Source organism: Canis aureus, chromosome 22 (assembly GCF_053574225.1).
Source record: "Canis aureus isolate CA01 chromosome 22, VMU_Caureus_v.1.0, whole genome shotgun sequence".
NCBI classification, from domain to species: Eukaryota; Metazoa; Chordata; class Mammalia; order Carnivora; family Canidae; genus Canis; species Canis aureus.
Window position 1 is genome coordinate 26,186,794 of NC_135632.1, and position 23,192 is coordinate 26,209,985.

The 23,192-nt window shown below is 50.2% G+C and overlaps 1 protein-coding gene across 2 annotated transcripts in view; it reads right to left on the bottom strand.

Moving 5' to 3' along the window:
* Window positions 1–12,482: 12,482 nt before the first annotated feature.
* RFTN1 (raftlin, lipid raft linker 1) overlaps window positions 12,483–23,192 on the bottom strand; it is a 200,115-nt gene continuing 189,405 nt past the window's right edge. For both annotated transcript variants that reach the window (XM_077865297.1, XM_077865296.1), the window contains exons 8-10: window positions 23,083–23,186; window positions 19,875–19,956; window positions 12,483–13,857 (exon numbers count right to left, since the gene is read on the bottom strand). In XM_077865297.1, the coding sequence (XP_077721423.1) occupies window positions 13,462–13,857; window positions 19,875–19,956; window positions 23,083–23,186 (582 nt within the window). In that variant the 3' untranslated portion in view covers window positions 12,483–13,461. The remainder of the gene's footprint in view (window positions 13,858–19,874; window positions 19,957–23,082; window positions 23,187–23,192) is intronic.

A 23,192-nucleotide genomic window follows, 5' to 3' on the forward strand; every position in this document is an offset into this window, starting at 1 on the left:
GACTGCTGGACTGCATGTCGAATCTGCCTTCAATGACTAGGCTGGCTGCCTGTAAAAAATGTGCTGAGGATTGATTAGGGGGTACAGAGCCATTTCCAAATCCTGCTTTTCTGCCTTTTATTTCATTTCTTTGCCAAGGTTGTTCTTGGCACCAGTAGCTCCTCAACATACTACTCGTTGAATGACTGAAAGAAAGCAACTGGCATTTAGCTCCTTGATAAGCCTGGGGGTTGGGAGGTGGTCCCCAGAATGGGTAGAGAGAATGGTAGAGCCTCATCTCAGGGCTGCTGTAATGAAACTCCTAGAAAGCAGACTGCTGTTCTTAACCTTAGTTTAGATTTTTAAAAATCCAAAACAAGTCCTTAGGCTGAGGCCAGGCCATTCTTTCTGTGACACACAGTGTTGGGCCTGAAGCTACCAGCTTGGAGAACACTGTAAGAAGGAGAAGGCAAGATCAGTTCTAGAGACACAGGAGCCCCAGTTGGGATTCTGTTCCTGAGCTGATGGGAAAAGTCAACTTGCCTCTTGTCATCTGTGGCTATAGGCCTCCCAGGGACTTTGGGGCTTAAACACAGAATGGATTTATGGGGCCTGATGATGACTGGCACCACTGTTCTCAGTCATCATCTCAATGACTCTGCCCCATTTTGGATGTTGTCAAGTTTTAAGCAAAGATCATTCGTCAACTATTTCCATCCCAGATTTGAATTCAGCAGGAGGAAAGGGGGGCTGTTGACCTGATGGGAATTTCAAAGTTTATCCAAGGTGCACTGGTCACCAGTGTTTCAGAGGTGAGGTCTGGCCACTATAAGGAGCCCTGACTCATCAATTGGCCCCAAAGTGCTCAGGCCCAAGGGCTGGGCTTTAGGGCTGAGTACCCAAGAGGCACAGGAGCATAGCACCATGAGATTCAGTGATGTGGGAACAGCAAGGGGCTCTTCTGCTGGCTGGCCAAGGCAGCTGGTGTGGAAGCAGACACAAAGGTACAGAAAGAATGGCCGGCCCGGGCCTTTCTGTGTTGGGAGTGGAGATGCAGGGTGAGCCCCTTCAGCACAGCAGGAGATGGGAGCGTAGGGAGGTGCCACCACTGCCTGTCTGTCCACTATTGTGCTACAGCAAGGTCTACCTGTCCTGCCCAGCACCCTGCCAGTGACTGACTGTCACCATCTGTAACCTGCTTGGATGGGCCAGGTCATGACCTTGGCCTGGACTGTAGTTCCTTCAAGCCTGTCGTTTCTGGTGCTGAGTGCTGGACAGTCTTTCTGGTCTGCTGGCCAAGAATGGCCTGTTGCCCTTGTTTACCAGGCTAGTCAAGATCTCTTGGGTACTTGGATTGAGCTAACTCCCGCCAGGGTGCCTTGAATTTATAGTGTGGTGGCTGAGAATATAGACTGGAGAGAGCCCTTGAATCATACTGCTTACTAGATAGATGACCTTGAGCGAGTCACTCAACTGTGGCATGCCTCAGTTTGTAATTACACACATGTGTGCACACACTTGCAGCTGCATATAAAACAGAGATAATACTCCATACCTCCTAGGGCTGTTAAGGGGACTAAATGTGATTTAAAAAAAAAACATATAAAATGTGTAACAGAACACTGCTTGAGTGTGTTGTTAATTTGCTATTCCTTGTCCTATTGAGAAAGGATTTGAAGAGGCCAGATGGCTTAGGCTTAGTCCACTGACCTTTAACCTACTTGCAGGTAGGGCTCTGTCTTGTTCAGCACTATGCTCAGCCCACAGCAGTTGCTTAATATTTCTTACATGGGTGAAAGGACCTGCCCAGAGCTGATGAGCTACGTTAAAGAAATTCTTAAAGATCCTTCTGTCTCATGATTCTGTGAAAAGACGTTTCTTCTTGTGACAGGAGACCCTACAGTCTATGCATGAGATAGGTTTGAGCCTTCCTCAAATGTGAAGTGTTGGTATGAGCACCAGTGCTCACCAGAAAATGGATCAAATACTTGGTCTTTCCCAAGTAGTCCACCATTCCTCACCAACAGGCTGTCTGCAGGTGGCTGGGGAGCTCTGAGGTAAAACCCTGGAACCCTGGTTCTGGTTAGTAGCCTCTACTTTAAAAATCTTGTTATAAAAATGATGAAAGAATCAATGCTTGATTCTTTCCTTTTATTTATCAATATGAATTGGTGCCTTAGCAACCTCCAAAGATGGTCACCAGTGAGATGTTTTTAAGTTTCGTTATGAACTCATGGCTTTTTGTACATTTGATTGTATCTATTGTGGCCAATTTTCTGATGCTCAGCTTGTTCGGAATGGCCCCTGCTGTGTTGGTTGTGGGCGCTGATGAAGGGTTGGGACTCTCAGGGGTACAAAAAGTGATCTAATGAGCAGGAAGGAGGAAAAGAAGGTAAGTGTGGTATCAGGAAGCTACATGAAGAAAGCATCTCAGGGAGGACAGACTGGCTAGCTGTGTCATGTTGCTGGTAGGACAGGAGAGAGGAGTTCCCACGAGTGGCCATTGATTTAGCAGCTGGAAGGTCACTGGTGATCTCCATAAGATGGGTGTTATAAAGGAAAGCATGTGAAGAAAGAAAACCTATTGGAGTGGGTTTAGGAACAACTGGGAGAAAAGAAATTATAATGGGTGGGTATAGATAATAGTTTCAAAGAGTTTTACTATAGAAGGAAGGAAAAACATAGGAGAGGCAAGTAGAGTCAAGAGAACTACCTCCACCCCACTTTTTTTTTTTTTACCCATTTAAAAAAATTTGTTTTAAAACTTTTTGTTTTTAAATAATTTTAGGTTTATAGAAGAGTTGCAAAGGGTTCTCATATATCTTTTACTCGGTGTTTCTGAATATCAACATGTATTTATCAAAATTAGGAAGTCAACCGTATAGTTAAGTTGGTGCAGTACTGTTAACAACCACAGTATTTTTAAGGTGAGAGAAGTAACAGCCTGAAAAACTATGAAAGAATCATTCAGTGGGATACCAGCTGGGGAGGTGGTGACTTTTTCTGGAGGATGATAAATTGGTTAAGTATGATTTATTGAGCATCTAGTATGTGCAGTCACTGTGCTAGTAATTGAAGATAGGAAAATATGTTATCTTGAGGGAGTTAAGTAGTTTGGAAAACTCTTTTTTGCCATTAAAAGTGGATGCTTTGGAGGGAAAAAGTGGGTTTTTTTTGCAATCATTGCTGGTGCAAAGAGAAGCTGTAGAAGGTGGCTGGCTGGGCAAGTCCCTGGACAATGACATCCTATGGGTGGAGGCGTGGGAGAGGCAGTGGGAAGGGTTGTGCCCACACGCTGGAGACGGTGCTCAGGAGAGTTCTACAGGATGCATAGCCGCTGCTGCACATATGTTCACGTGCGCTTGTGTGAGCAGCAGTGTGTTTGCGTGTGTGGGGATTGTCCAGTGCTGTGTGCCTCGGCCTGATATTTTTTTTTTCTTTCTTGATGGAAAACAGCAATTTCCTTCATTCCTGGGTACTGCAGATGATCGTATGCTGATAATTTGACCCGAGCGCTGTTGTTTCATTTTATTTTAAATGAAACTCCAAGAAGTATTCTATTCTCATCTTAGAGAAATACTGAGATGCCTTGTCTTTAATATTATTCTTCCCTAATATGTGCCTCTACAGCAAGCGGGGTGATGACATATGAAGATACCTCCTAACCCACCATCAAATCAAGGCATGCATTTAGAGGTGTTTGTGTTCAGGAATTCAGACTTCCTCATTGTTGAGCAACCATCTTGGTCCAGTCTGTTCTGGGTTCTTAAAAACCCTACAGGAGCCCATAAGCCTGACGTCGTCTCTTCCGTCTCATCCCTGGGTCCCAGTTTGTTGTGCTTCAGCATACCAAGATTTTGTCTATTTCTCTCTTCTTTTTTAATTACCTGATAATTATGATTGTAAAAAATCAAATAATATGAAAGTATGAATACTAAAATGCCAAAGTTTTCTTCTCTCCCATCCCACTCCCTGGCCTAGAATTAACTTCTATATAAAAAGCTTGCTAGGTATTAGACATTTTACAGTGTATTTACCTCATATACAATATACAGATATGTGTGATAGTGAATTTCAGTCTTCTCACACACTCCACACTGTGGGTGTATGCCATAATGTATGTAACAGTGTGTCTATGACAAACATCTAGATTGTTCCCAGTCCAGGCCTATTACAAACAGTATTGAAGTGAACAAATTTGTTTGTGTGATGTTTAGCATGTATTCCTTTTGTTTTTTTTTTTAATTTTTTTAAAGATTTTATTTATTAATGAGAGACACAGAAAGAGAGGCAGAGACGTAGGCAGAAGGAGAAGCAGGCTCCATGCAGGAAGCCCGATGTAGGACTCGAGCCCCGGACCCAGGATCACACCCTGAGTCGAAGGCAGATGCTCAACCACTGAGCCACCCAGGCATCCTTAGCATGTATTCCTGTGGAATTATTAGAAGTGTCATTTTTGGATCAAAAGTTGGCTGGTATTACCCAATTACCCTGTAAAACACCTAATTGAATTATATTCTAATAGAGTATGAAAGTACCCATTTCTCTGACAACACTAGATTGTCAAAGTCCTTAAAGTATATTTTCCTAGTCAGTGGAATCAAAGATGGTTTTTGAAAAAAAAATGCTAGGAAGTAGCTAAAGTATTTTGGCCATTTTGATGTCTTACTGATTTGCAAGTCTTTATAAAATAGAACAAATACTAATCTTTTGTCTGTATATGTATTGCAAATGTTTTTTCCTAGCCTATTAATTATCCCTGAATTCTGTTTGTTATAACTTAACACCAGAGTTTTAAATTCATATATAGTCAAACATATCAGTCTTTTCCCTGGGCTTTTTTTTTTTTTCTTCAATTTTTATTTATTTATGATAGTCACAGAGAGAGAGAGAGAGAGTCAGAGACACAGGCAGAGGGAGAAGCAGGCTCCATGCACCGGGAGCCCGACGTGGGATTCGATCCCGGGTCTCCAGGATCGCGCCCTGGGCCAAAGGCAGGCGCCAAACCGCTGCGCCACCCAGGAATCCCCTTCCCTGGGCTTTTATGCATATATATTCTTCCAGTACTTTTGCAGGTCTTTAGTCCATTGGGAATTACTTTCTGTGCTTGATGGGGGATAACCGTCTGACCTTTTTGTATGGCTCTCCAGTTGCCCACCACCGTTTATCCAATTCCCCACACTTTCCCTAATGATTTGGAATGCTTCCTTTAGAGCGCCTGGGTGGCCCAGTCAGTCAAGTGTCTGCCTCCAGCTCAGGTTATGATCCATGGGTCCTGGGATAGAGTCCCTCATCGGCCTCCCTGTTCAGTGGGGAGTCTGCATCTCCCCCTTCCTCTGCCCCCCTGCTTATGCTCTGTCTCTCACACTTGCTCTCAAATAAATAAAGGAAGCATTTCTTTAAGATTTTATCACATATGAAATTCCCACCTTCAGATGAATTTTTTTTCCCCTAGACTTTGTTCCATAGGTTTACTTATTTGTTCCTGCTTTGTTATAACACTGTTTTAATTATTCTAGGCTTCTTAGTATATTCTGTATTTTCTTTACCTCCTTTCTTTCATCTCCATGGCTGGGAGTGATGAAGCCAGACCTACGGGACTGGGACTTGGTCTATTTCCTCTCCTTTTAGGGGGCTTTCTGCCCCCTGGACTCATCCTTGAGCTTGTTCCAAAATCCTCCCTCCCTGCCCCCCTCCCCACACACACACACACCATTAACAGGGTAGACTGGCTGCTTTTTTTTCGTTGTTTCTATCTTTTTTTTTTAGAGAGAGAGAGATTCATTTAACCAGAACACCCTGTTGTGAAAGCATTCCAGTAGTGAGTTTTTTTTTAATTCCAACTAAGGCTCCCTGTTCTTAGGGACTGTAGGAGCCTAGAGAGAAGAAACAAAGAATGATACAAGTTTAGTTGGCTGTGTAGTAGGATGGAGAGAACAGGGCATGGAGAGACCTAAATCATCACTGTCTACAACTTGCCTCCTTCATGACTCACCATCTCTCCGTGCCCTGCTCTCCTGATCTGTCAAGTGAGTAGGACTATAAAACTTACTATCCCTTTTGGCATGATCATTCTGCAGTTTCCTGATGGAAGAAACGGGCCTTAGAGATCAGGGGGTGGGATGGGTTTGAGGTTGGCCATTCTGATGAGAGATGACTAAGGAGGGTCTTAACTGTCTCCAGATCTTTGATTCACTGTTGGAGTGGCTGTTGTTTGCATCTCCAGTATCGACAGAAGAAGAAGAAACTGCCTTGGACTGAAGCACGGGAAAAGTTTGGTTTGATGTAGAGGACTTTTGCACCATAGTGCTGATTAAATTCTGGAGTTGGGGCTCGGGAGAAATGGTGGATTCACCATTAATAAGAAAGAAAACTGACAACATTTGCCTGTTGGGGCTTAAGGTGGGCTAGACTGAGACAGCAGCTGAATTGATAGCTCCCTGGATCCGTGAGAAGTTAGTTTTCAACAGCTCGTAACTTAGGCATTTCGTGAATCCAGAAACTAGCAAGACTGCCAGTTGTCCTTCCTTCCAAGATGATTTTCTCGTTCTTTTTTGTTGAAGAATCAACAAGAGGGGAGGTGCCCAGGAAAGCTCACAAACAGAGCTTCATTATAGGAAGCATTTTAATACCCGATAAGTGAAATGTTATTTCTTACCCTCATTAAGGCTTTATATTGTTTACAGGCAGCAGAATAATCTAAAGCCGTAGTGAACTTAGTGACTAGTGAGCAGGACATTTCAATATAGAGGTGTTTATTACTAAAGACTGCATTTGTTGCAGGGTGGAAAGCTTGCTTTCTTCTACCAGTCAACCAACGTGGGATCCATGTTTTTAAATCATTTCTGGATTGAATGAATCCCTTTACTCCATTGCTTTCCTTTTTTTTTAAGTTTTTAATATTATTTTAGAGGGAGAGAGAGTGCAAGTGTGTGAGCACAAGTGGAGGAGGGGCAGAGGGCGAGAGAAAAGCAGACTCCTCGCTGAGCTCGGAGCCTGACACTGGGGGTTTGATCTCACAACTGACACCATGACCTGAGCCGAAACCAAGAGTTGGATGCGTAACCAACTGCACCATCCAGGTGCCCCCCGACTTTTACTCCATTTCTTTTTTCTTTCTTTTCTTTTTTTTTTTTTTAAACTCCATTTCTAAGACAGAGTCTGCACAGTGAATAGCTGTGGCTGAATAACTGTCACCATCACCATAAAAAATCTTTTGGGGCAAAACTTGGGCCCTGTCCTTCTGACCCAAAACACAGAGTTGCAGTTGTACAGCCACATGCCTTACCCATGGTACCTCCCAACCAGCTGCTTCTGCTTGCCAACAACTCCCTCTCTGAAAATTAAAGACATATTCTTCAAGTCTTAAGGAAAGTATCACGACTTAGGTTTTAGTAACTTTGTAGAATAGTTCTTCAGATTTTTTTTTTTTTTTAAGATTTTATTTATTCATGAGAGACAGAGAGAGGCAGAGACGTAGGCAGAGGGAGAAGCAGGCTCCATGCAGGGAGCCCGATGCGGGACTCGATCCCAGGATCCCGGGATCAGGCCCTGAGCCAAAGACAGACGCTCAACCACTGACCACCCAGGTGTCCCAGGCATTCAAATCCTTAATATTAATCCACGAGAGAGGTGCTAGAAAAGTTTTTAAACAATGGTAGTATCACTGGATTGCTTATTCCGAGGAATAACTTTTTTTTTAAAGATTTTATTTATTGGGGATCCCAATAAATAAGTCACGCGCCCAGGGCCACACACCCGGCCGGTGGCAGGGTCGGGGTTCCAGCTGTGGGCGGCTCAGCCCATGCCCCCCCCCCCACCCGTCGGTCTCCACGCAGCCCCCGGTCACAGCCGCTGGGGCGGGGGAGCGGGGACTGGGCGTGTGGCGGCGGCGTGGGAGGTAACCCGGTCCCTGGCCGGGCGCATGGCTTCCTCCTCTGGCAGCAGGCACCAGGGCTCCCAGCCAGAGGCTCGCCGGGCCTCACCCTCGCGTCCACCGTCCACGTCCTTCCCGGTGCCGTACTCCGGGGACCAGGGACAGGAAACCCCGAGTGTCCCAGGAGGCGGCCTCGCCCGTCTGGGTGGCCAAGCAGGCCAGGTGCTGCTCATGCGGGGGCCTCTGGCACCTCGGCAGCCCGATGGAGGCAGGACCCCCTGGACACCTGGGGAGTCCATGCAAGCCACCCCCAGGCTGCAGGCTGCACCCGGGCCTCCTCCTCCCCCTCTTGTCAACCCTTTGTCCATCTTTATCGCCGCCCGCTGCCCTTGGCCTGCTCGGGTGGGAACCGGAGCCCAGACGGTGCTGGGCCCCCCGGGTCCCCCCAGGGCCAGCAGGCCCCCCCTGCACAACTGCAATATGTTGCCGGAGTGAGGAGCTTGGGGTGAAGCCGAACCTCCTAATGAGCACTGCTACATCTGAGAGCTATTCCTGCAAGATGTCCTGCGGTTTAAAACGGGCCATGATTAATATGTTTAGAGGACTGATAAAATGTGCTTCTTAAGAACTGAATTAGCACGTCTCGTCCCGATGCTTTCTTGAAGCTGGTCCCATCAAGCAGAACTCTGGCCGGGTGTGACCAGCTGGGAGATTTGAAGACATTCACGCAAGGACTGGACTCATGTTGACTTATCGTTACTTATAAACCACTAACAGAGGGGTGCCTGGCAGGGCGCAGTCAGTTAAGCGTTGGGACTCTTGGGGGCCCCTCAGTGGCTCAGTCAGTTCAGCATCTGCCTTCGGGTCATGATCTCAGGGCCCTGGGATCGAGCCCCACATTGGGCTCCCTGCTCACAGAGAACTTGCTTCTCCCTCTCCTCCCTGCTTGTGCTCTCACTCCCTTTCTCTCTCTCTCTCTCTCTCTCTCAAATAAATAAAATCTTTTTTTAAAAAAAAGTATCGGGACTCTTGCTTTTGACTCAGGTTGGGATCTTGGGGTCATGAGATCAAGCCCTGTTTGGGGCTCTGAGCGTGGACTCTGCTGGAGCTTCTCCCTTTCCTTCTGCCTCTGCCCTTCCCCACTCTTTCAAAATAAATAAAATCTTAAAAAAAAAATCTCCGCTAACAAATACATTAAGATTTTATAAACACTATTAAAGTATTTCTGTTGGGATGGCTCCTCTGTGCTTCCATAGCAGATAAACTTCACATTCTCGGTGCTTCAGCAGAGCTCATTTGATGTACCCCTCGCCACGGGCCACGGTGACCCCTGCCAGGGGTGGTGGGGAGGAGAGGGCGGGGGGTGCTTCGTAACGATCAGGCCCAGGGGTGGCCCGCATCACATCTGCTCACGTCCAGTAGCCGGAGCCCAGTCACAGGCCCCCAGGGGCTAGCGGGACTGGGAGAGAGGAGCCTGTGGGCACCGGCGGAATGAACCCTGACAGCCTGTCTCTGCCGTTTGTCGCCTGCCAGCCTACGTGAGGATTAGCCCCACACCACACCAAGCACTTTGCATACAGAAAGCTAATGAGGCGGGTGTCAGCGCCATCCCACACATGGGGACACCGGCACGTGGAGGGTAGCATGTAACCAGCTGGCTCCACAACCCGGCTGGGCTTTCGTCCCGCACGGACCCGGGTATCAAACAGGCTCACTGCTGCATTCGCGCGGGGTCCCCAGGCCCTCCCTGTGTCACTTCTTCGGCCTCGTGCCCATGTGCACTTGAGAGCACTACCCCTACATCTCATTCAGCAGGGGAAGGTTTCCTCCGCACCCACACCCTTTCCCCGAGCCTCTCTGGAGGTGGAGAGGAGGTCTGGAAAATACCTTCCTGGCCAAAGAATTCAGCCACAGCTTCGAAAGAACTTTTGTTCCTGGGGGAGGGTTTTTTCCCCCTCTAAAAACCTCTCGGGTTACCTGGGTGGCTCAGTAGTTGAGCCTTTGTCTTTGGCTCAGGGGATGATCCTGGAGTCCTGGGATCGAATCCTGCATCAGGCTCCCTGCAGGAGCCTGCTTCTCCCTCTGCCTGTGACTGCCTCTCTCTGTGTGTCTCATGAATAAATCTTAAAAAATAAAAATAAAAACTTCTTTCCATAGACAAAGGGAACAATGGGGCCGAAAAACTACCAGAACCCTCCATGGCATGAGGCAGTCCCTCCCATGAGGCTGGCCTTGGCCTCCCCTTTCTGGCAGTACCCCTGACTCCCTGGAACGCTCCCATTGGGCTGCATGGTGGTGGGGGCAGGGCCACTGAAGTCAGGTCTCCACTTTTTTTTTTTTTTTTTAAGATTCCCCAGACTGCGGGCAGCCCAGGTGGCTCAGGGGTTTAGCGCCGCCTTTGGCCCAGGGCCTGATCCTGGGGACCCGGGATGGAGTCCCACGTCGGGCTCCCTGCATGAAGCCTGCTTCTCCCTCTGCCTGTGTCTCTGCCCCTTTCTCTCCGTGTCTCTCATAAATAAATAAAATCTTCAAAAAAAAAAAAAAATCCCCAGACTGGAATCACGCCCTGAGCTGAAGGCACTCAACCACTGAGCCACCCAGATGTCCCACTTAGGTCCCCACTTAAGTCATCTATCACCCCCAGAATTCCCCCTTTCTTTCCAGACCTGCTGTGACAGGTACAGCCCCAAAGACTGACTGCCACATCCACAAGCCTGGTGGAGCCCAAACATGAGCCTCTCCAGCATTTCCTGGTCCACAGGGCTCTCGGTGCCAACAGGCCTTTTCCCTGATCGGCAGTCACAGGAGAGCACACTCTCCTTCAGGGATCCCGCCACCCGAAATGCACATGGAGGATGTTGGGATTGTCGGGGCCTTAGTTATTTGCCGTTAGTAAAAAGCATCTCATTTCACAAGAAACAAGCTGTGACTCAACTCAGCAATCCTGTGGCTGGTGGCTCTCACCCTTGGCTGCACCCTAAAATCCCCAGGGGGCTTACGAACCTGGTGCCCAGGCCACTCCCTAGAGCAACCACTCTAGTCTTGGGGTGGGACCCAGGTAGTGGGAATATTTTCAGCTCCCCCAAGGATTCTAGGGCGAGCCAATCTGAGTTCCGCCTCGGGCAGACCGACGTTTTACCAGGTATCAGCGGGGGTGCGGGGAAGTGGGGAAAAGCAAGACCCTCAGGAATTACTTGTTAGCCTGGTGCTGGGGGCCAAACTCCCTGAGGAATTCAAATTAGCTACAGTCACCTTTAATTTTTTTTCCCCATAACACATGCAGCCAACATAAATGTCATTTAATTATTGAAAAATATGCCCACTGCCGAGTGATGGCAGCCATCCACCTGAAGGGTGCAGCCTGGACCAAATGCTTTCCAGACTTGTGAGAGATGGGCCTTGTTTTTGTCCCAAGCTCTGCTAATGAGCGTATTTTTAAAAATCCATTCCTCTAAGAGGCTAAGAGACAATGTTTTATTTTTTATTTTTTTAATTTTTATTTATTTATGATAGTCACATACAGAGAGAGAGAGAGAGAGAGGCAGAGACACAGGCAGAGGGAGAAGCAGGCTCCATGCACCAGGAGCCTGATGTGGGATTCGATCCCGGGTCTCCAGGATCGCGCCCTGGGCCAAAGGCAGGCGCCAAACCGCTGCGCCACCCAGGGATCCCGAGACAATGTTTTAAATCAGTGTGGGTAGCTCAGTGGTTGAGCGTATGCCTTTGGCTCAGGGCGTGATCCCGGGATCCTGGGATTGAGTCCTGCGTCACGCTCCCAATAGGGAGCCTGCTTCTCCCTCTACCTGTGCCTCTGCCTCTCTCTCTGTATCTCTCATGAATAAATAAATATGATCTTTTATAAAATAAATCAATGCTGTATAGATATTCTTGAGCATAATTGTGGGGAATGTCATTTTTAAGTATCTTCTCTTTGAATGGAGTCTTTAACCTTTTTAGGGAAGCTCTGGGTCTGGGTGGGGGGCAAGCGTACTCAAAAATCAAGAGGCGAACACCTGGACAACATGGCTTACAAGGGTTTTTCAGTACTGCCCTATAAAAATATCGCACAAATGTGTTTATTTTAGCAAACTTGCAAATGAGGACGAGACTGGCTTCATGAAATAATTAAAAGTCTGGCAATGGGGCGCCTGGGTGCTCAGTCAGTTAAGCAGCTGACTCATGATTTCTGCTCAGGTCATGGTCTCTTGGCTCTGGCTCTGAGCTCAGTCTGCCTGGAATCTTCTCTCTCCCTCTCCACTCCTCCCCCACTCACATGTGTGTGCACTCTCTCTCCTTCTCAAAAATAAATATTTAAAAAAAAGTGGAAACATGCAAAGAAACCGATGGAGGGCTTTTTGTTTGCTTCTAAAAGATGTTTGTCTCGACCACCCCAGGCACTAGGAGGTGGCAGTGCCCTGCCTTACCTGGTGACACCTAAATCCCACTTTCCATTTTCTTTCTGCAAATGACAGGAAAGTACAGTGGGCTTCACTGGCTCTATTTTCCACAGGAACTTCATTTTCCTCTCCAACAGGAGTCAGAAACAGAGTGAGTGGGGACTGAATCCTCTGGACATCAGGCTAGGATTTTTTTCACTGTGACACAATACTCAATACTCACAATACACTAAACTCATAGATGATTTATTGCTTTAAGTAACTAAACAAGAAAGAGAAGAGACAGGCTGTTGCTTGGGTCAAGACAGTCGGCATTCTCTCTCCATAGTTTGCCAGTTGCATCTACTTAAAGCCTTAACAATACTTTCTGGACAATATAAACACGTGATAGCATACATGGAAACAACTTGGTCAATGATACACTGATGAAAATAGCACGTAACAAGGGCTCCTGACTGGTCGGGTTGCCCTGAAATGACAGAAGGAACGGGTGTTCATACGATGTGCTGAGTACAAAACCCTTAAAAAATTTTTGGCATTAATACTAATACAGAATACTTTCTTGGACATTCTGCAAGAGCAGGTGCACACACAGCATTACCTCTTCACTTCCAGATTACCAGTATCTATGGGAATACTTTGAAAAAGCCAGGAGGTGGGGCACCTCCCCTCCCCGCTGTCATTTCCTCATTTTCTTTGCCAAAGCAGCAGGGTCTGTGGGGTTGAGATGGAGAAGGGCACCTGATGGCCTCCAGGGGCTGTAATGTCACCAAGTAGCTGCAGAGAGCAGCAGGGGATGGACAGGGCCTCAGTGGGTGGGCATGGGGTGGGGATGAACAACAAACAGCCTTGGTTTGGAGCCAGGGACGCCCAAGGATGGACTTGACTCGAATGCACCCTGGAGACCGTGGGGGTGGACACAGGCACTGGATGTTCTAGTCCCTCCCATGGGACTGGGCAACGGACGGAGAAATAACTTGACCTCTTGCATTCTAACACTGGGGCAGTACGACACATTTCTAATGGATGTGCAGAGACCAACACTGTCAGGGACCCGGCCCTCGGGAGGACCCGGGTGAGCTCACGAGAAGAGGTCAAGCCAAGCCAAAGGGTAACACGTGACACTGGGGCGAACCAGCCCCCCGCCTGGACACCAGCATGGAGCCTCGGGTCGGCCAGCTCATCAGGCTTTCAACACCAACACTGGACTCAATTGTCTTCCACGGTGGCGGGCTCAGCAGCCCCCTCCTCGGCACCTCCCTCCCCGGCCTCCTCCCTGGGATGGGGGTGCTCAGCACAGCCCCCCGCGGGGGCCCTGCAGGGTCCAGCTGGACCATTCTGCACAGCCCCACCCTCTACACACAGCTGCTCGGGACACTGCTTTCCTTCGATGACATCCTGGATGGGGACCTTCAACTCCTCAGAGGCCTCGTCCTCCTGATGCGGGCCTGGCACACAGTTTCCCACGTCTCCAGCTTTGGAAAACTGGTCTTCTAAATTCTTCTCGTTTTCTTCTGCTTGTCGCTTGTCTCTGGCGCTGAGTTTACCTTTGGATTTCCTCATCTGCCTGCTGTGCATGTCTTCTCGGGAGAATCGCCACTGGAACTAGAGATCAGAGAGGGTGGGGATAAATGAATGCAGTCTCCAGGAACCTAGAGCTTCACTGATCGCTCGCATTTGCACCCATGTCACTTCTCAGAGCCAGACACACAATCGCCAGTATTCCTGGAGCACAGCATTACCAGCACCAAACTTGAGTCATGGCCCAAATACATCACACCCACTGCAAGAGTCTGCCCAAGGTCTTCCATGTGGTGTATTTTAGATCTGGATTTCAGGGGTCTCTGGGGACGGTCTCTGTCTTTCAACTGGCTTTGGGAAAGGAGGTCCTGAAATCCCATCATTTGAAGAGGCAGGATGGGAGAAGAGAAGGAACATGGGGCCTGTCCCTCTTAAGAGCCACGGTGCTGGCTACTTGCTTCCATTCTGAGCTGTGGGTTACCAAGCACTGGGCCTGCATTCTCTTAACCAGGTCCCTGGAGTTCAAAGGGCACAGAACCAGGGGCCAGTGCTGTGCCGCATGATCCACCCTCTTGTTCCAGCTCAGGCCAACTTAAAAGGCCATCCCAGCTCCAGGACTCCCTGGGACTTTGGCTAATAAAGCCACTGCTGTGACTGCATCACAGCCCAGCTTCTCCCCCTGCCCACTCCTGTGCTCTCCTTTCCCCACAGGGCACTCCTCCCTAAAAATTCCCTCCACCCAAATTTTCAGAGGCTGCTTCCTGGGGAGCTTCCCCGCAACTAAGCATTTCCCCCATGTGGCAGGGAAGTCAGCAGAGGCTCAGAGTGGACAAGGTCGCACAGTAACGGAGCTGGGCAAGAACGGATCATGCTGACGCTATGAGGGGTGACGGGCGTGAGGAGTCCCTAAGGTCGCGAGGTGCCCACCCGCCAGAGGTTGCCGCTGGGGCGGCAGCAGCGTGCGGGGGTCAGAGGCGGCCACGGGCCTCGAGGGGTGTGCCTGGCAGTCTCCGCGCCAGCAGGCAGCGGGCACCGGGGCAGGAAGCTCAGACCACCCAGAGGGAAGGCAGCTGTCTGTCCTTGGGCAAGTTATTGATCTCTCCAAGTCTCAAATTCCTCGTCTCTCAGAGAGGCCCCGGCTGTGCAGCTCCTCTGGGCCCTTCTACCCCTGCCCATCTACCCCCCGCTTGCACTGTCTCACGCACGCCCGGCTCTTCTCCCAGGGACTGCTCTTGCCAACTAAGCAGAACTTCCATGCGTCCCCTGGAAGCCCAGCCACATCCAATTTCCTGTAGAAGATCACATTTTGTTGGTTTGCTGTAACCCACCAGGAGAAGACCCCAGCCACTTTCTCCGGGAACCGGCTGGGCTGCTGGGCACAGGATTTGGGGCTGTCCACACCGAGCTGGTGGGAACGATCCCAGCCAACGCTTTCTGTCCTCCCTAGTCACCCCGGGGAAATCTGTCAAGCAGGGTGACTTCTAGGACTACACTGTCTTCTGTGTCCTCAGACGGGCCACGGTGACGGTCACCCACTCCCCCTGCTGCCTGGGGGGCCCCCATCCCAGCACAGCTGTCACGGGGCCTGCAGCTAAGCATCGAGGAGGCCCTGACTTAACTCTCCCCTTTGCCTCCTTCTCTCTCTGGCAGGGGCATTCCCCCCTGAAACAGGGAAGGAGCAGGAGACAAAACTCAGTGTATCACCTGGAAGCGAAATGTTCCAAAATGTGAAGGCAAATGGCCTACAGGGTGGAACAAGCACACACCACTGTGCCTAGGGAGGAACGGGCGCACACCACGCTGCCTACCACAACTCTCACACTGTGGCAAGGCCTCCCGTTTCCCTGAATCCCCAAAGCTGTGCTCTCACTAGTCACTGTTAGCATGATTTTATAGATGAGCCCATAGAGGTTCGGCAAGGTTGAGTAACTTGCCCAGTCACATAGCTAGAAAAGAACATGCTGGAATTCAGACATGCTGAACATGCTGGCTCCACACAACCCTTCCAGCCTCTCATTCTTGGTAGATGAAAGGCTTTAGGCTCTTGCTGTGGGTAGGAGGGAGGGGTGGGGCAAGGGAAGACAGGAAACAAAGGGAGAGGCCAGGCACCTGTGGAAGGGCTCAGCCCAACACGTAGGCGCCTCACCTTTCAGACTGTATGATGTTCCGATGCACCTGCTGGGTCAGGCGCTTGACTCATTAGGCCAAGTCGTCAGCTAATGGAAATCCAGATTTAACTGCCATTAAAGATAAGATACTCTGGTTCGGCTTATTTAAAAAAAGATCTATGCTGAAGCCTCCCTGACAGGCCTATTTTTGAAAAAAAACCAATAATGGCTGTCCACAGGTGAGCCAAGAAAGGGCCCCACACTATTTAATGATAAGACACTGGCCCTCAGACTTGAGCAGACCCCACAATCATGCAGAGGGCTCCAAAAACAGATCACTCACCCCGTCCCAGAGCTTCTGATCAGTGCAACCTGGGGAGGCCGGGGAGACTTTGCATCTTTTTTTTTTTTTTTTTTTTTTGAGACTTTGCATCTTTAACAAACTCCCAGGTAAGGTCCATACTGCTAGCCCATGGGCCACAGTCTGAGAAGCACTGAGCTAAGAGAAACACACCCTCTGCCCTCCCACAGCCCTCAGCTCTGCCTCCCATGGAGGGGCCTCCTGGTCTCCCTCTCATCTTCACATCGGGCCCCCTTCACCACCTGGGCTTCCCCTCCTTCAAGCAGAAGACAGCCAGGGGTTTTAACAAATAGCAACTGTTCCAGATCCCAAAGCTCAAAAGGGCAACGTCTCAGAAAGCAAGATGAGGAGAAGCAGGGCGGGACACAGCCACCCCTGTTGGACAGTGTCAGGTTTTTGGGTTGAGGCCCTGAGGGGAGGTCTGTAACCACCGCCCAGCATCCTGGTTAGGATGGATTCCTAACCTCGGGAGGTACCAGGACAGCCTGTGAACAAACAAGCAGGCTGCACGTGCCGGGGCCTTCCCAAGCCGTGTGTATGGCACGTGGGTGTGTCGCTGCAGCCCACACCAGAAGATTCCAACTAGCCGTCCCTGTCAGAAAGAACCGTGGAAAAGAAAAAAAAAAAAATCCTTCACCTGACAGCAGTGCATGTCCACAGTTCCATGTCGGCAAGGGGTAATGGATTTCAACCCCACGTTTTAAAAGCTGTCTGTTATCTGCCTCCACTTCAAGGAGTGTAGCCAGAAGGAAGACTTTGGTGTAGTGGAAATCACCTATTACCTTGGTAGGAGTTTAATTATTTGCTCTGAAAGTCACACTCACGTGCACACAAAGAGGTTTCTTTCAAATGCTGAAAAGTCTTGATTGGAGAATTTTCTCTACTTTGCTGATTAAAAGAGGCCTCAATATGCTGCGTCCTTGGTGTGCCAGCCTTGAGGTCCCTTTTCTGAGATTTTAATCCAGATGTAATACGAATTTCCTGCGCTCACAAGTTTCATTACTCATACATACAAAGGAAGAGAGTGTCTGAGGCAGAGGGAATAGCCAGGGCAAAGGCCCTGTGGCGACAAGGGACACAGAAGGTCATGAAGGCCACAGGAGCTGGAATGCAGAGAACGAGGACAACGGCAGAAGAACTAAGAAGGGCCAGACCACACACGGCCCTGTGGATCCCACTGCAGACTTCCATCTTTATATTAAGAATCACACAAAGCTTTAGAACCATTTTAAGCAGTAGGGCCATAGGATTCAATGTGCTGTTTTCAAAGATTCCTCTGGCTCCTCGTGGAGAACGTATTTGAAGGGGAGACCTGCTACTAGCGGATTAGAGTTGTTGAAGTGCATGGTGGTGGCAAGAAGTGGAGGGATTTAAAGTTTCTAGGACCTAAAATAGACATGTCTTGAGGATACAGTGACCATGGCAGTGAGGAGACAGGGAGTCAAGGATGAGCCCTGGATGAGTGGCTGCCTCTGGGTGGTGGTGATGCCCTTGTTCTAGTGGGGGTGGGGGGAGTGGGAGTGGCCAGGTCACAAGTTGCTCAGAGATGCTGAGTAGTGACGGGGCACATGCTGCTGGGGTCTTAGGGCAGAAGCGAGTACTGAAAATGCAGGTATAGGAGTCATCAACTCAGGTGGTCAGATTTCTCCTTCTGGGGAGGAATGAGATTTTCTAAGGAAGAGACCAGAGAGTGAGAGACAAATGGGGCTGGGTCTGAACAACCTGATGGAAAACCAGGGCAGCAGTGTGGGGTCAGACCCAAGAGAAAAAGGTGCTTCAAGAGGCAGAGGGCAGCCAACAGTATCAGTGCCGTGGGGGCTCAGGCACAGTGAGGACTTGATGGAGTCACTGCCATGGCCATGAGGGTACCCACACCTCGTGCGAGCAGGATGCCAACCTGAGTCAGCGGCAGAGCACTGCCAGGACCATGAGAAGGAGACAAGCCATCTGGCTGTAAAGTCAACTCTCTGGGACTCCACCAGTGAGGTGACCTCTCCAGGTCACACGCAAAACATGTGCTCCACACGAGCCAATCCTTTGAATGAGCAGAAGATAAGTAAGTACTTCACAACAGGAAGCAGCCACCCTAAAATTTTAGTACAGCTGATTGGGGTTGGAAGGGTCTACTGATCAGAAAATGAATGACTCCATCCTCTGGATTTTCCCCAAGGAAGTCGGTCCACCTTCTTATAGTAGCTTTAAAGCTCGGAATCTAAAAATCTCTGGCTCATCTCCTCCGTGAGCCACAAACCCTGTGTCTCTCCTTTGGGAACGGCCCACAACCCAACCAGGAAGAGCCTGGCAGGAGAAGACAGCACTGCCTCCCTCCCTCAAGGGCAGAGCCGGCGCGTTCTGGCGTCGATGGCAGACCTGCCCGCGCGCTGTTGCTGGATGTCACCGTGAATGCACGTGGTCCCTGGGAGCTTTGGGCAAAGCCGCAGCTTACAGTGGGCCGGGGGAGATCCATCTTCCAGCCGGAGGCTGACTGCTCCTGGTGGTTAATGGTGGCTTCAGTCGTGGCCTTCTGGCCCTCTGCTGCTGTCACCTGTCACATTAGCATCTTGGAGCTGAGACAGAGACTTTCCTCTGCATCCTACACCATCTGGCTTCAGGTCGCCATCTCCTTGGCGCTCCTCCCAGGAGCCTCCCCCCAGCCCCTGGGTTTGCCGGCTGGTGAGGGGCTGCTACAATCTGTTCACTTGCTTGGTTGCTCCTGTCCAGGCTCTGTGTCCAAAGAACACGAGGAGCCAGGAGGGGCGCATGGGATGGTGCCAAGCGTGAGATGTGGAGCAGGTCCATCAGGCTCTGCCAGCGAGCACTGCCGTGGCCATCAAAGGGGGCTCGAGCTGGCTTCAGGTGGCACCTGACTTGGGCTTTGGCAAGTTCCCCTGACTCCCTCACCCCTTCCCAAGCCAATGGTGAACCGCTCACCGGCTGCAGAGTGTGGGAGTGCAAAGCATCAGATTCGTCCGACATAAGAGAAGGACTTGGGTTTGACTTCTGGAAACGCGGGACAATTTCTGAGAAATTCCCAGCCACTGTCTCCCAGCACGACTGTGTTCTCCAGGCCTGGTCACGTGCCTTCCAGAGTGGGGAGGAAGGCCCCCGGCAGCCTGGCCTGAGGACTCACCGCCACGGACTGCGGGCTGGCCTCGGTCCATACCAGCCGCTGCCACCGAGAGGCCCTCGGGTCGGGGCATGCCAACGAGGAGCCCTGGCAGCGTCTCCCTGCCAACATCGCCAAACTTCTGATGTCCCGAGGGATCCAATGGGCTGCAGCTGGAGCTTGTCATGAGATTAAGATACAGAGAAGCTGGGCACAAACCCAAGCCAGCGCACCCCCTGGTCAGACGGCGGCTGACCTCACGCCCCTATTTTCAGGTTAGTGGGAGTATCTGGCCTATGTGAGCGTCCCCCAGAACTGCTCTACTCCAGTCTGGCCTGACTGCGGGAGGCTGGCGGACAGGGAGATCCCCCGGCGCCCCCCGGCGCCCCCATCTGGCTGGTTTCGGCAGCCTCGGGTGTGATTCTGCTTGCCGAGGGCTCAGGAAGTCAGAGCCGGCTGCCCACTCTGCGCCACAGAAGGTCCAGCTGCAGGCGGAGTCCTGCCCAGGAAAATCAAGGTCACTCACCTTTGATTCCTTCTTCTTCATTTTCTGAGGTAGACACGGTCTCTGAAGAAAGACGATCTGCTTGGTGGACACATTCCCCTCCCTGTAACACACACAGAGCTGAGACTGTGTTACACCTGGGGGGGCCCCAACCTCACCGATGCGCCCGTCCCGAAGGTCATTAGGGCCGAGCGCCCGCAGAAAGGAAAGCTGCCGCCCACAGTGAGGGTCGGAAATCGAGAAGCTGCCCCCCCCCCCCACACACACACCAAGCCATCCCCCTCCACTGGATTCCAGGGGTCTCTGCCAGGCGCCCAACAAAAGCGTCGTGGGCCTCTCTGCCAAGTCAGCTTCGTAGCTGGAAGCTCCCCTTCCCTCAGTGTGAAATAACAGCCGGCATCTTGGCCAAATGATGACAAACTGGCTTCTTTAGTGACTCTCAAGAGGTGGAAGGCCTCTTCCAAATCTGTCTTTGGATATGAGCCGAGGAGAGGTCAGAGTGGCCCAGGACGGGTGGTGAGCTCTGCCCCTCCTGGGCCCTGAGGCGGCCTGGCTCCTGTAGGCACAGGTGAGGGGTGCTCGGCAGCACTACACATTTTTATGGGTGCGCTTTCCTCTCGGCCCCCACAGAGCCGCCTTTAAAGGTGGCAGAAATATTTGTGAAGGAGATCACGGTCTTCTCTGCTGAGGCAAGCGCCACTGCATGGAGTATCAGAGGGAAAGGAGGGAGAAAATGAACATATTTTGTGCTGGGGCTGGACTGGGTGATTTCACACATCATGGCTCATTTAAGCCTCACCACAGAGCTCCAAGGAGTGGGACTGCCGCCCGTCTGTAAAGACAGGAGACAAAAGCTCAGTTAAGGATCGGGCTTGAGATCACACGGTGAGGTTTCAAGCTCAAACCTGCCTGGTTCCAGGCTCTCTCCACTCCACCATGAGGAGGCGTGTATGGCACAGGCAAGCGGAGGATTAGGGGGGATTATAGAGCAGTTATTGGATCTGAGAGGGAGACAGAGACACCTGTCTGTACCCTCTGGGTGTAGAGAGCTCAAAATGAGCTGGGGCTTCACATTCAAATCCATTCTCATCACGACTCTTGTCCTTTGGAGTAGGTAGGGGGACAGGAATTCTTCCAACTTATGAACAAGGAAACAGATTTAGAGAAGCTACAGAACTTGACCAGAATGGACAGTTAGCAAGTGGAAGGGTCTGGACTGGTCATGGACAATGCACAAATTCAGCATTCTTTCCACCCCTCCGCACCATCCCATACCCACAGAAATCTTGGCTGTCATGCAGCCTGGACGCTCCCCATGGCCTGAGGCCCAAAGGTGGCTGCAGACCAATGCCTGGTTGTGTGCAGACCCGCTGTGGCCCAGTGTCAGGAGGAAGACATGTGGAAAGCCCACACAGCCTCATGGAGGGACCCAGGAAGGCAGAGATCGTCACCATCATTCTCCACCCTCAGTCCGCGACTGCTCCGCAGCTGCACTGCCCAGCTGTCCCCCCAAAATCACCAGCCTTGCCTCATGCTGGCCATCACCCTGCAATGGTGAGCATGCAGTAGGACTCAGGGAAGGTGGAATATTGAAGGCCAGGTCGGTGACAAGGCTGCCTGGTGTAGAGGAGCACCTGACTCTGGAGACTGAGGGTCTAGTCTCAGTTCTGCCACTTACTGGCTTGTGTGGCCTCAGGTACATGATAGAGCCTCTCTGAGCCTCAGTTTCCTCACTTGTAAAATGGGAATCATATCTATGCTTATAACCCCACAGGATAGTTGGGAGGATTAGTTGAGATAAACCTGAAATACAGATGGAAGGCCTTTCAGGGTTGATGTGCCTGGGAAATGCCCATGAGCTCAATGGAGGGTGGGCCAACCTAAGGTGGACAAATTCTCCTAAATGTGAAACTGTAGGGAGTGCCACAAACAAGAGCCAAGACCACAGGTCTTCATATCCTCTTTGTGGGACTACTGACCAGGATCATGATCTTGGGTAAGTCCTTCAACCTCCCTGGCCATACCTTCCTCAGCTGTAAAATAGGTTTCATAAAAAGATTTTACCCTACATGATTTTTTTGAGGACTAAATGAAGCTTTACATGCAAGGTACCTCCTCAGGCCAGCATAGGACACAGAGTAGGGACTCAATTTCTTTTGTACCTGAGAGCCCTGGGTCCCCTCAACCCAGCAGGCTCATCTTGGACATGCCTGGCAGTCATGATTCATGGGCCAAGACTCCCCATGTGGGAAAAGGAGTGCAGAGGTGATGGTTAAGAATGAATGCTCCTCATCACTTGCCATCAGGGAAATACAAATCAAAACCACAATGAGATACCACCTCACACCAGTGAGAATGAGGAAAATTAACAAGACAGGAAACAACAAATTTTGGAGAGGATGTGGAGAAAGGGGAACCCTCTTGCACTGTTGGTGGGAATGTGAACTGGTGCAGCCACTCTGGAGAACTGTGTGGAAGTTCCTCAAAGAGTTAAAAATAGAGCTACCCTATGACCCAGCAATTGCACTACTGGGGATTTACCCCAAAGATACTGATGTAGTGAAATGATGGGACACCTGCACCCCAATGTTTATAGCAGCGATGTCCACAATAGCCAAACTGTGGAAGGAGCCTCGGTGTCCATCTACAGATGACTGAATAAAGAAGATGTGGTCTATGTAATACAATGGAATATTACTCAGCCTTCAGAAAAGATGAAAACCCACCATTGGATTCGTTTGTGGATGGAACTGGAGGATATGATGCTGAGTGAAAGAAGTCAATCGGAGAAGGACAATCATCATATGGTTTCACTCATATGTGGAATATAAGAAATAGTGAAAGGGACTATAAGGGAAAGGAGGGGAACTGAGTGGGAAAAATTAGAGAGGGTGACAAACCGTGAGACACTCCTAACCCTGGGAAACAAACAAAGGATTGTGGAAGGGGAGGCGAGCAGGGGGCTGGGGTAACTAGGTGACAGGCACTGATGGGGGCACTTGACGGGATGAGCACTGGGTGTTATACTATATGTTGGCAAATTGAATTTAAATTTAAAAAAATCTGGAAAAAAGAAAACCAATCTGAAATCCCAGCTCAGTCACTTCCCAGCTGGAGTCTGTGTAACCACTCTAGCCTCACGGGCTCATCACAGGATTAGATAAATGATGTGCATGAAGTGTGCAGCACAGAGTAGGTGTTGAATAATACTGACGATGACTGTTGTTACCTGGTAGTCTTGATGACAGGAGTTGGTAGCACACAGGTGAGCTGCCAGCCATAGGCCGCCAGGGAGTTCAGCAGGGGCACGTAGTCCGTCTGCACCTCGACACCCTGGGA